Source organism: Petaurus breviceps, unplaced genomic scaffold (genome assembly GCF_028583685.1).
Source record: "Petaurus breviceps papuanus isolate PSGF00001 unplaced genomic scaffold, PetGlider_PUasm1.0 178, whole genome shotgun sequence".
Classification (NCBI taxonomy): Eukaryota; Metazoa; Chordata; class Mammalia; order Diprotodontia; family Petauridae; genus Petaurus; species Petaurus breviceps.
The window spans coordinates 31289556-31301808 of record NW_027185777.1 but is presented as its reverse complement, the minus strand read 5'-3'; the positions used below and the strand labels follow the sequence as shown (position 1 = coordinate 31301808).

General features: G+C 42.8%; 1 protein-coding gene across 2 annotated transcripts in view; it reads left to right on the top strand.

Moving 5' to 3' along the window:
* Positions 1-11778: 11778 nt before the first annotated feature.
* Positions 11779-12253, top strand: part of PFKP (phosphofructokinase, platelet) — a 90241-nt gene continuing 89766 nt past the window's right edge. Inside the window, exon 1 of one of the 2 annotated variants that reach the window (XM_069086534.1) lies at positions 11779-12075. In XM_069086534.1, coding sequence (XP_068942635.1) covers positions 11901-12075 — 175 coding nt within the window. In that variant the 5' untranslated portion in view covers positions 11779-11900. The remainder of the gene's footprint in view (positions 12076-12253) is intronic. The other variant, XM_069086533.1, reaches the window with a different exon arrangement.

Sequence of the window (12253 nt, the reverse complement as noted above, 5' to 3'; positions counted from 1 at the left end):
AGATTCTCCTCTTCTCCTCAGTGGAACAACAGGTAGAGAAGAGGATATGCAAATCACCCCCAAGAAAGCTCAAATTGCAGGAATAAGTCCCAAAAGCCTTCAGTAAACTTTGTTGGGTTTTCAGAGAATTTACCCAACTTTTCTTTAATTTGATTGAAATCCAAAATGGAGAATGGGATATGCACTCTAGTTGTCCCACCTGACAAGAGAGCCACTTCCCTTAAGGGAAAAAACCCAGAAGGCTGTGTGGGGACAGAGGTTTGGGAAGGGAGATTGGAAGTCCCACTTCCTGTGAGGTTGTGACTGGGGATGCTGGCTGAACTGGATCAGAATGCAAGACTGGGGGGACTCCCAAGGGTAAAGGTCAGCTGGCACCTGAGGAGTGGAAGCAGTCAGAAGAGGAGATACCTCTATGAATGCCTTGGGGGTAGGGCCTGAGGTCTGAGTGGGTGTTGCCTCAGGGGGAGGGGTCACAGAGGGAGGCACCTCGGCAAGACCAGTGGCTGGGACCTGAGCAGGGGTCTCTGAGGGGGGTGGGTATATGCTGGGAGATGCAGGGTAGGAGATATGGATGGTGTAGGAGGCAGGAAATGAAGGGTGTTGAGAGAGAGGAAGAGGGAAGGGGAACCAAGGGGAAAAGGGTTGGGGTGCAGCAGAAGGGTCTGAGGGAGCTGACTCAGTGACCTGAGCAGGAGTTGTTGAGGGGGGAGGGACTGGGGCTGAAGCCATAGGAAAGGGGTCAATTGGTCCCTGTTGCCCCTCTGTGGAGGAGCTCTAGCTTCAAGCATCTCACAGTCTTTCCTGAGAACCTTGTTCTGAGAAAGTTCAACAAAAGCCATTAAGTAGGCAACTTTGATCCATCTTCCTTCTCTGCGACAGTATGATTCTAACTGCAAGAAAATATTATCTTTTAAAGTCCCCAGAACAGGCCATGATTCATTGTCTTTTAGGCTATACCTAGGCCAAACAGTGTTGCAAAAAAAAACACTAACTTTTCCTTTTTAAGGTCTCTAGAGAAACTAAATTTTTTCCAATGTTGTAAAAGACAACCCAAAGGTGAACTTTTGGGAGCTACAGGCATAGGGGCTGGAAGTCCCTTCTTCCATAAAGGAAGGTTTGAGAGTAAGCCTCGAAAAACAAAAAAAAAAACCCACAAAAAAGTACCTGAAGTTTTCCCAGCTCCCTAGTGCTGAGAGAATTGAAAGAATATGGCTTACACACTTACAGATGGGGTGTCTGTCCTTATCTTCCATTCTTCAGAAACTGCACACATGTCCATGTTCTCCAAAATAACCAAATAGGACCCAAAACCTGAGGTCAGGCTGAGCACAAAACAACCTCCTAGCTATCTGACCTAATGGGACCTGAGAGGTCAGGCCCCCAGAAAAACACACGCAAAAAAACCCACAAAACAAAAAAAAAAATGCACTTCCAAGGTACTAGGGAAAGAGAGGTTTATGTTCCTTCCAGTATTGGCTGAAGAAAAACTTGAGATTAGCAGTGTTTCCCAGTCAGGGAACCATAAAAATGAAGGTTACCCATAAACAGGGTTAGGGTTGCTTTGGAGACCCCAAAATACCAACATGCCGGGTCCTGCCAAATGAATTCTTTGGCTGAGAGAAGACTTGAGTCAAAAAGTAAAATTTATTAAAAGTTCGATTGTATTAGACACAGAGTAGGAGGAATCTAGGGGTGGTCTAGAGGAGTAGTTTGGGGAGGGTCTTCAGGAGGAGTTAATGAGGTCAATGAGTGATTAAGGGTGGGAAGTATCTGGAGGCCACCTGGAGACCACAAAAAATGTTTGGGTGGGAAGTAGATGAGCAGTGGAGGGCTAGGCTAGTAACTAGGCTAGAGGTCTGGGTCCAGTCACAACGTAAGGCTTATTGCCTCATGCAAATGCCTTATCAAATGAGAGGATTTAATCAGAGTCCAAGGGAGGTTCCCAGAGCCTGTACCTCAAGGACTCAAGGAGAGTTTGAGGGGGCTCCCTGTAACGTAATACCAAGCAAAGGCAACTTCCCAGGTTCAAAATACCAACATAGGTGCTCTCTATTTTATTCAGTGACAAACCCAGAACAGAGAAGATCAAAACATGACATCATTCAAAATACAGCATTTACTAAACGTGATTAAATAATCTCCAAGTACTACCCCACCCCAGGACCTTCCAATCATTCAATCAATTACAAAGTCTCTGTTCTAAATACTTCTCCACCCCTAGGCTATACCTTAATTAAGTCCACCACAAAGCCCCTCTTCTCAAATGGAGATTAGCTTCCAAACATAGGTAAAGTACCTTCATTTGTCAATCACAGAGCACAATAAGGTCAAAAGTTCCCCACCCCTGGATCACAATTGAATCTACCCCAGAGTTACATCAAGTTTAAACACAGCACCTAATACCCAAATGGAGGTCTTTTCTTCATCTTGACACGAGGCAAGTTCTCAGCAATCTTAGTTCCTGGGGAGACAAGGCTTAGCAAGGCCATAAGATACATTGCCAGTCCCTTCATGAATTTATCCTCTGTCTGTAGAACAGTCCTAGAACCCCTGAACACATTAGCAAAGCCCTCTCCCAGGATTTCTGTAAACATACAACAAGAAAATCCTTCTTCAGGGCTTCTGAACCAACAGAAAGGCTCCCAGACCCCTGCAACAACAGCACTGTCCCTCACCAGTGGACAGCATTCATTCTGTCTGCAGGACAGTCTCCAGACCCCTGCAACAACAGTACTGTCCCTCACCAGTGGACAGTATTCACTCTCTGTCCGCAGGACAGTCTCAGGGCTTTTTAGCGAACAGCCAGGTTCCAGGACTTCTTCAACAAAAGGACTGTCTTTCACCAGTGCACAAATCTGGCAAAACAACATCAAAACAGACAGACAAAGTACCAGCAAAACAGCCATGTCTCCTCAGTCCTTGGCAGCTCAGGGGGCAGGTCTCAAAAGTCCAGGGCAATTCAAAGCGGCCACCAGCAATTCTCTTAGTCTCTCTCTCTCTCCACGAGGTGCTGCTTCCAAAAAGATCTTCCGCCTCTCTCTGGTCTCTCCAAATCTACATCACCAGCTCCTCCCACTTCAGGACTTTCTTTTCACATCAACAAGCCCATCCCACAGGTGGGATTAACAAACTCTGGGTTTTAATACAATCAATTTGAAAACCAAGCCAATACAGGGGAATCTTTAATTGCCATTACTATCACACTCCCAGAGCCCACACCTCATCACGATGATGACATGGGCTTTGGTCTTTTTGACTAAATATTTTTTTAACATTAAATAAAAAGCTTAACTAAAAAAAAAACTTAATTGATAGGATATAGGGAACTCTTAATGACTGATTGAGAATCTCTCCTCTAAAAGCAAGTTAGCTGACCTTTCTTGACTCACTATCCTAGACTTCTTGTTCACCTGTTCCCCTGACTTCTGAAAAATAGGAAGGGAGGAGATACCTCTTCTTCCTCTCATCTTCCCCCAAGTAACAGGAATGACAATCTACAGCAAAAACATATGGAACTATGTGGAAGTGGTGGACATGTCTTTGTATGCAACCTGAGAGAAGAGCTCAAAGACACCATTAAAGAATCCTACCCTACTGTAAGCTGGAATTGGGGGATAGTGGTTATTTTTAATTCTTTGGGTAGCATGATGCTAGAATCTACCTAGCCTTCTCTCCAAAGGGAAATTTTCAGAGCCAGCCCTGGGAGTTGCTTCATAGATTGCCAAAAGTACTAGAGTTTCTTATTCTTAGTTAAAGAGTTTGGGTAATGAATCTAGAGAGAGATGACAATTTACTAATTCCGTGTATGCCTTAGAGAAAGGTAGAAAACTGACATGGTTCAAGGACAGTGTCCTACTTGGAGAGCAAAACCAATGAGTTACACAAACAGTACAAATCCTACTAAGAGAATTACTTCTTTTAGGAGACCCCAAAGCATAATTACCTTTCTGGGGACTCTAAACTACAGCATAATACTACAAGTATTGGGTAGGTTATATAGAACTCTAGGAGGAAAGATGCATTGCCCAGAATGACAAAGGGTTTCTCCAAGGGCACCCCTAAGCTATAATACTTTCTAAGGGGAAACTGGCAAACTTGTTAAATGCATCTGTATTTGTTCATGGGTTTCTATGAGTCCTTAGCACCATATGCATTTTATATGTGATGAAATTAAGGCTGTCCTGAAACCAATACTCCTAAACATAAGGGTGGGAATTGAGGAAACTTGGATGTGAGCTTTATTCTAAAATTAATCCAAAAATATTCAGATAGTTGCAAAGAGCCAAAGAAAGAATTTGCCTTTTTTGTAGGGGTAAGTCCTCCAGATTCAAGCTAGTCTTTTGTAAACCCAGAGTCTTGGGAGAGTAGGGGAGACCTGAGACATAGGTTATACATATATTTAGGAGAAATGAGATATGGGGAGGAAATGGAAGATTGAGATGATGAGAACAAAAAGGGTAAAACTATCTTGATTCTGTTAGCTTAGATGAAAATATTGAAATAATATTGTAACCCCACCTAAAATGCTCTTTTCCTATAAATCTTTTTCAAATCCTAAATTTTATTAAAAGTCTTTTACTCTAGAACTTTACAAAACTTGTTAGAGACTCTCTTGTATTGATTTTTTTTTCCTCTAGGGGATGTCCTCTACCTTATCTACCCAGATTTCACAATTTGTCATTTTTGGTTAGGAAATCTATTAAGTGGATTTATTCAGCATATTGCTGGCATTCAAACAAGACATCTTTTTAGCTCTAGCTTTTGTTTTTCTAGCTCATTTTTTTTTTATGCAATTGGGGTTAAGTAACTTGCTCAAGGTTACACTGCCAGGTGTTTCTGGGTGGGTGCTAAGTGTCTGAGCCCAGATTAGATCCCAGGTCATCCCAACTCTGGGCCCGTGCTCTTACTCGATGTGCTACCTGGCCTCCCCATGTTTGCTCATTTCTTATTCCTTCAAGATTTTAAACCTTTTTCTTTTTAGGCATGTCCCTCATCTTGCATCTCTTCTCTGGTCTTCTCAATCCCCACTCCAGAAAAGTTGAGAATAGATAGAATGAAGGAAAAAATGTTTAATAGGGTGAGAATTCTACAATTGTAGTAAGTCAATAAACATTTGTTAGGTGCCTACTATGTCTCAGGCACTGTGCTAAGTGTTGCAGATACAAAGAAAGGCAAAAAACAGTCACTTCCTTCAAAGAGCTCCCCACCTAATGGGGGAGACAACATGAAAACAGCTATATACAAATAAGCCATATACAAGAAAAATGGAAAATGGTCAATAGTGGAAAGGCACTAGAATTAAGAGGATTGGGAAAGGCTTTCAAGACAAGGTGGGATTTTAGCAGGGACTTGAAGGAAGTCAGAGAAAGCCAGGTGGATGAAATGGGGAGGGAGAACATTCCATGTATAGTGGACAGTTGGTGAAAGTGTCTAGAGTTATAATATGTTAACCTCTATTTGAATCTTGTCTCTGATTCATATTTCCTGTGTGACTTTAAACAAGTGTTTTTTCTTCTCTGGGTTTCTAAGGAATTGGACTAGATGACTTTGAACATCCCTTCCATGACCCTACAATTTTACTTTACATTTTGGAAAAAAAAAAGTCTCTTGTCTGCATCTGTCTTTCAGAATGTCAAGTTGTCACAGTCAATATTTCAAGGATCTGTGATTTTATAAATAGGGGCCTCTGAGCTTTGCTATGGCCAAAAATGTTCATTCCCTGTAGCTGTCTTAATGAGGAGCTTCTACAAACTTAGCTGTGCTGGTTTTTAGTGACAGACTTGAAGCCTGTCAAGCTTAACAGAACATGACAGTGTATATCTTTCAAGAGGTTATCTCCATGCCACAATGAAGATTGTCTTCCTTGAAGGAAAATGAACAACTGCCTGTGTGCTTTGAGAGCCTGCCTCCCAATCAGTTTTGAGACCCAAAATTTTGAGAACTGCTGCTGTATAGAGTAATTACAAAGGAAGATTAGCAGTTGGGACCTCCAGACATAGGAAATGAAACTGAAGAAAGGTTTTAAATCTAGGAACTGAAATGCCTGTACACAAATGGAAAAGTGAGGAAACAAACAAAAGGAGCTACAGGCTTTTATACAAAGAGGAAAATTTGATTATGTTGTTTTCACTGACACTTGATCTTGATAAAAACCATAACAACTATGATTCCGTACACTGCACATCTCATTCAAAAAAGTGGGGTGAAGGTGGGGAGAGGTAGAATTTTATTTTAAGAAGTATGTGATGAGGTATGGGCTCTGGGGCCCCCCTAGAGGTTGAGTCATTGAGGCTCTGGGAACCCCAACTTGAACTCTGATTAAATCGTCTCATTTGATGAGGTATTTGCATGAGGCCATAAGCCTTACAACGTGGCTGGACCCAGACTCTTGTTACTAGCCTAGCCCTCCATTGTCCATCTACTTCCCACCCTTGAGCCTATCAAAATATCAATCCACCCTTGAACTGGCCCAGAGCACCATTGTCTGTCATCTCCAGGTAGCCTCCAGCAACTTCCCACCCTTAATCACTCATTGACCTCATTAACTCCTCCTGAAGACCCTCCCCAAACTCCTCCCCTAGACCACCCCTAGATTCCTCCCACAACCTTTCTGTATGTAAGACCTCATCTTGTCTCCAAGTGGTGTAAGAACACCATAGAATTTTCCAGCACAGACTTACTCTGTGTCCAATACAAGCGAACTTTTAATAAACTTTACTTTTTTTTGGCTGAGAAGACTTGAGTCAAATTCATTCGGCAGGACCTGGCATGTTGGTATTTTGGGGTTTCTCACACCCCTAACCCTACACCTCATCATTTTATGATGAATCTCTTCACCAGTGGGATACCCAGAAAGCAAAGTTATGAAGGTAGTTGGAAAGACAGGTCTAGTGTTCTGAATGGAGGTTATGGTTGAAGATATAAATTCAGGAATTGGGACTGAATGAGATTGCAAAAATGGAGTACAAAGAAAAGGTGAGTCAGTGGAGTCAGTGATAAAAATCTTCCAGGATCATCCATCTGAAGTGCTTGAGAAGAGGATAAAGGACCAGTAAAGGAGACAGACAATGGTTAAAGAGGTGAGAGAAGCAGAAATCTTTGTTTTGTTCTTTTTTCTTTTTTAAGCAATTGTGGTTAAGTAACTTGCTCAAGGTTACGCAGCCAGTTATTTCTGGGTGTGGTGCAAGTATCTGAGCCTGGGATTCAATCCCAGGTCTCCCGACTCTGGGGCCAGCCCTTACTCACTGCACCACCTGGCCACCTCATTGGTGACCTTTAACAAAGCAATTTCAGTTATGTGATATGCATTGAAGATGTTACTATACCTTGTTAAGAAAAAGTAGGTGATAAGGAAATGAAAGCATTGAGTATAGAAGTCTTCAAGGCTCAACTCAAGCCCTGCCTTCTATGGGAAGCCTTGAACACCCAACTTCTAGTGCTCTCCCTTCCTAAGCTATCTCCTATTTATTTTGTATTTTGAAAGAACATTCCTAGGGATGATCCCTACTACATTTACATATGTACATGTGATCTTCCCTGATAGAAACTAAGTGTCTTTAAGCATTTGGTTAAGCGCTCAAGGATTTATTGACAACCTTTTCAAGAAGTTTACCAATGAAGGGGAGAAAAAAGACAGAAAAGTAACTGAATATTAGACATAAAGCAAATTAGGAGAGTGAGGAATAGTTTACCTGTTAGATCTATGGAGAAGAGAAGAATTTATGACCAAACGAGACAGATAACATTATGAAATGCAAAATGAATAATTTTCATTACATTAAATTAACAAGTTTTTGCACAAATGAAGCCAATGTAACCAAGATTAGAAGGGAGTAGAAAGCTGGGAAACAATTTTTATAACTAGTATCTCTGATAAAAGTCTCATTTCCTTTTTTCTCTTTTTGGAGGGCAATTGGGGTCAAGTGACTTGCCCAAGGTTACATGGCTAGTTTTTGTGTTAAGTGTCTGAGGCCAGTTTTGAACTCAGGTCCTCCTGCCTCCAGGGCTAGTGCTCTATTCACTGTTCGACCTAGCCGCCCCTTAAAGGTTTCATTTCTTTTTTTTTTTTTTAAGCAATCGGGGTTAAGTAACTTGCTCAAGTTTACACGGCCAGTTATTTCTGGGTGTGGTGCTGAGTATCTGAGCCCAGATTTGATCCAGGTCATCCCAACACTGGAGCTGGTGCTCTTACTTGCTGAGCCACCTGGCCGGCCCTAAGCAATTGGGGTTAAGTAACTTGCTCAAGGTTACATGGCCAGGTGTTTCTGGGTGGGTGCTAAGTGTCTGAGCCCGGGATTTGATCTCCAGGTCTTCTCAACACTGGAGCTGGTGCTCTTACTCGCTGTGCTACCTGGCCACCCCAAAAGGTTTCATTTCTAAAACACATAAAGAACTGAGTCAAATTTAAAAGAATACAAGTCATTTCCCAATTGATAAATGGTCAAAGGATATGACAGGTAGTTTTCAGATGAAAAATTAAAGCTATCTATAGTCATATATGATTAGAGAAATGCAAATTAAAACAACTCTGAGTACCATATCACACTTATCAGACTAGCTAACATGATAAAAAAGGAAAATGATAAATGTTGGAGAAGATGTGGGAAAATTGGAGCATAATGCAATGTTGGTGAAGTTGTGAAATGATCCAATCATTTTGGAGAGCAATTTGGAACTCTACTCAAAGAACTATAAAATTATGTATACCCTTTAATCCAGCAAAACCACTTCTAGGTCTGTATCCCAAAGGTATCATAAAAATGGGAAAGTGACTCACATGTACAAAAATATTTATAGCAGCTCTTTTTGTGGTGGCCAAGAATTGGAAATTGAGGGGATGCCCATCAATTGGGGAATGTCTGAACAAGTTGTAGTATATGGATGTAATGGAATACTATTGTTCCATGAGAAATAATGAGCAAGGGGCAGCTCGGTGGCAAAGTGAATAGAATCCAGAGGCCCTGGAGTCAAGAGGACCTGAGTTTAAATCAGCCTCAGACTCTTGATACACTAGCTGTGTGACCTTGGGCAAGTCACTTAACCCCAATTGCCTTGCATCCCCCCTCAAAAAAAAAAAAGAAACAATGAGTGGGCAGATTTCTGAAAAACCTAGAAAGACTTATATGAAAAGATGCTAAGTGAAGTGAGCAGAACTAGAAGAATATTGTACACAGTAACAGTAGTGTTGTACAATGACCATCTTTGGTAGACTTAGCTCTTCCCAGCAATGCAATCATCTAGGACAACACCAAAAGAGTAAATATGGAAAATCCTATCCACATCCAGAAATGGAGTCTGAATGCAGATTGAACCACATTATTATTTTCTCATTTTTTTTTCTTTCTTGTGGTTTTTCCTTTGGTTCTGATTCTTCTTTATAACATCTCTAATGTGTAAATATGTTTAGTACGATTGTACGTGTTTAGCTTATATCAGATTACATGCCATCTTGGGGAAGGGTAAATGGGGGGGAATTTTAGAACTCAAAATCTTATAAAAGTGAATGTTGAAAATGAAAAAGTAATTATTTTTTTAATAAAGAAAAAAGTAACTGGATAGAGTGGTCAAAATGTTGCTGCAAGACTGAAGAAATCTGAATATGCTTGGGGCCAGATGAAAAGGAGTCAACAGAGACTGGAGATGTATGAGAGAGCAAAGGAATGACTTCTGGATCAAAGTCCTGAAGGAGAAAAGAGGGAGTGGGATCAAAGGTTCAGGTAAGAGAATTACCTAAGATAAGGAAGGAGCCTGAGAAGATAAAGAGTAGTTTTAGAGGAACTGTGGGGTGGAACTGAAGGAGCTCCTTCTCTATGGCCTCATGCTTCTCAGTGAAGTAAGTTACTGTCATTCTCTCAGAGACCACATATAAATTTAGAACTGGAAGAGACCTTAAAAGCCTTGTAGTCCAACCTCTTTATTTTACATATGAGGAAAATGAGGCCCAGGGAGGTTACATGACTTGCCCAACAACACACAAGTTGGAAGTTGGAGTTCATCGGAGATGGACTCTCATCCTCTGACTTCAGAGTCAGCTATTTTCATTGTCCTGAGATGCCTTCCTGTAAGTATATACTGTGGGTATGCAATTAAAGAGAGAGAGGAAAAGGTTTGGAAAAGTCATTGTGAGGAATGAGTTAGGAGAACTTGGGGAAAACAGACAATAAGGAGCCACTGAAATTTTTTTCCCTTTAGAATTTTGTGTTTAAGTAGTTGTCTTACATCCTGTGACAATGATGTAAGTAACTTTCAATAGGAAGTTAGGCATGAAGAAAAAAAAATGCAAGATAAGCCCTTTCTTGAGTGTAGAGGTTTTGTCCAAGGACTGCCCCTTTGGAGATGGTGTGCGTGGAAGCAACAAAGTGAACAGCAGAGTTAGGTTGGAATCTGTGAAGTCACAAAATGACCTTGATGTGACCTTGGGTAAATGGCTTTATTTCTCTGCTTCTCAATTTCATTATCTATTCCAATGGGAATAATGTTTCTACTATTTACCGCCAGTGGTATGAAGAAAGCATAAAGCAATACATAGATGTGGACTTTACATTGCACAATACACAGGGTACCTCATGAACTTATTTTAAAAAATAGTTAATGGCATATTTAAAACGATCTTTTAAAAATTCTGATGTTAATATTGCTAACTTCTTACTGTCTCATCTATAAAATTTTCTCTCCTCACCCTACCCCACCCCCACTACAATTGAACCTTCATTTGTGATCTCGTGTTTTCAGAAAGCTGTTAGAGGCTTTTATGTGTGAAATATTTATTTACACAAATTCCATAGGAAGCAATCCCAAAGCTCTATGACCAGGGTCACCTTATTCCACTATGAGAGACTGGCTGGATGCCATCGGGCTGGGCTGGGCTGTACACCTCTGGAAATGAAACCCGGTTGGAGAATAACATATCGTGAACACCCACTCTCAAATTCTGACGTTGTCTCTTTTCCAGCAGTTAGATTTCACAGGGTCACAGATTTGCAGCTGTAAAGGGTCTCTTAGACCACTCCCACACTCCCTGTACAAAAGAGAAGACTGAGGCAAAGAGACTTGACTAAGTCCACCCAGAGTAAAGCGGAGTTTCTTCATCCACAAAGTCACACGAACAGGCTGGGCACACGCCTCAAATGCCAACCTCACGGCGCAGATGACTTCTGCATAATAACCCAGCTAGGGAATAGGGATTTTCCCAGGGGCACATCCTTGCTGAAGGACCTTGCAGTGCCCTTCCTCCTCCATTCAACCATGGAATCCCTTCCCAACCTTTAGGCCTCAGCCTTCCCTCCCCGCAGAGGCACAGAGTGACGCCAGGAGGCGATGGAGGCATGCATCTCGGCACGCAGCAGCTCAGAAGTCTCCCAAATAGGCGAAATGCCTGAGCATATGCTAGGTTTTTCCACCCATCTCTGTCTGGCTCCGACCCTTACTTAAAACAGCAGAGATGGGCGTCATTACTCTAACCAAGGCTGTTTTCCGAGCGTAGCTCATAATTTCCTCTCTCTTCACTCTCTGCTAGCACCTGTAAAGGGACTGCCTCTCTCACTTCTTCCCCATCGCGGATTTTCCTCTCCGCCTCCGCCTCTGCCTCTGCCTCCGCCTCCGCCTCCGCCTCCGCCTCCGCCTCCCGCCTCCGCCTCCGCCTCCACCTCCACCGGGCTCAGAACCCTCCAGGGTTAGGGAGCTTTCAAAGTCGGGCCAGGATTGGTGCAGGGGCCTACTGCAGCGCGCGGGAATTGGCCGGTGCCACCGTCCATCCGCGCTTGAGACGTTGCCCTGGAGGAGGCGGGGCTGGTCGAGGGGTGGAGCGTGCAGCGGCCGGTAGCTGCCTAGAGAGAGAGTGCTTGGCTTCTAGCTAGACCTCTGTGGATGCGCTGACTGCCCAGCAGACTAAAGCTGCAGCTATGGCTTCCGATGGTAAAGAATGCAACCTGACGCCTCAGTCACCGGAGGGCCGCAAGAGCCCGACTCCCAACAGGGAAAAGCCGTCGGCGGACAAGACAGACAAGAAGTTGTTCGAGAATCTCTCCGGTGCTGGCAAAGCCATCGGGGTCCTCACTAGCGGCGGTGATGCCCAAGGTAACGCCCACGGTACCCTCGGAGGGTGGCCAACCTAGAGACTGGGATGTGGGGTGTGGGTATGATCCAGAGATTTGGTGGCGGAAGAAACCCAGATGGGGTTGATATTGGCAACCAGAGATGGTTAGCGCTTGGTGCAACTTCTGGGAAGCGATCAATCAATAAACAGTTTCCAAGC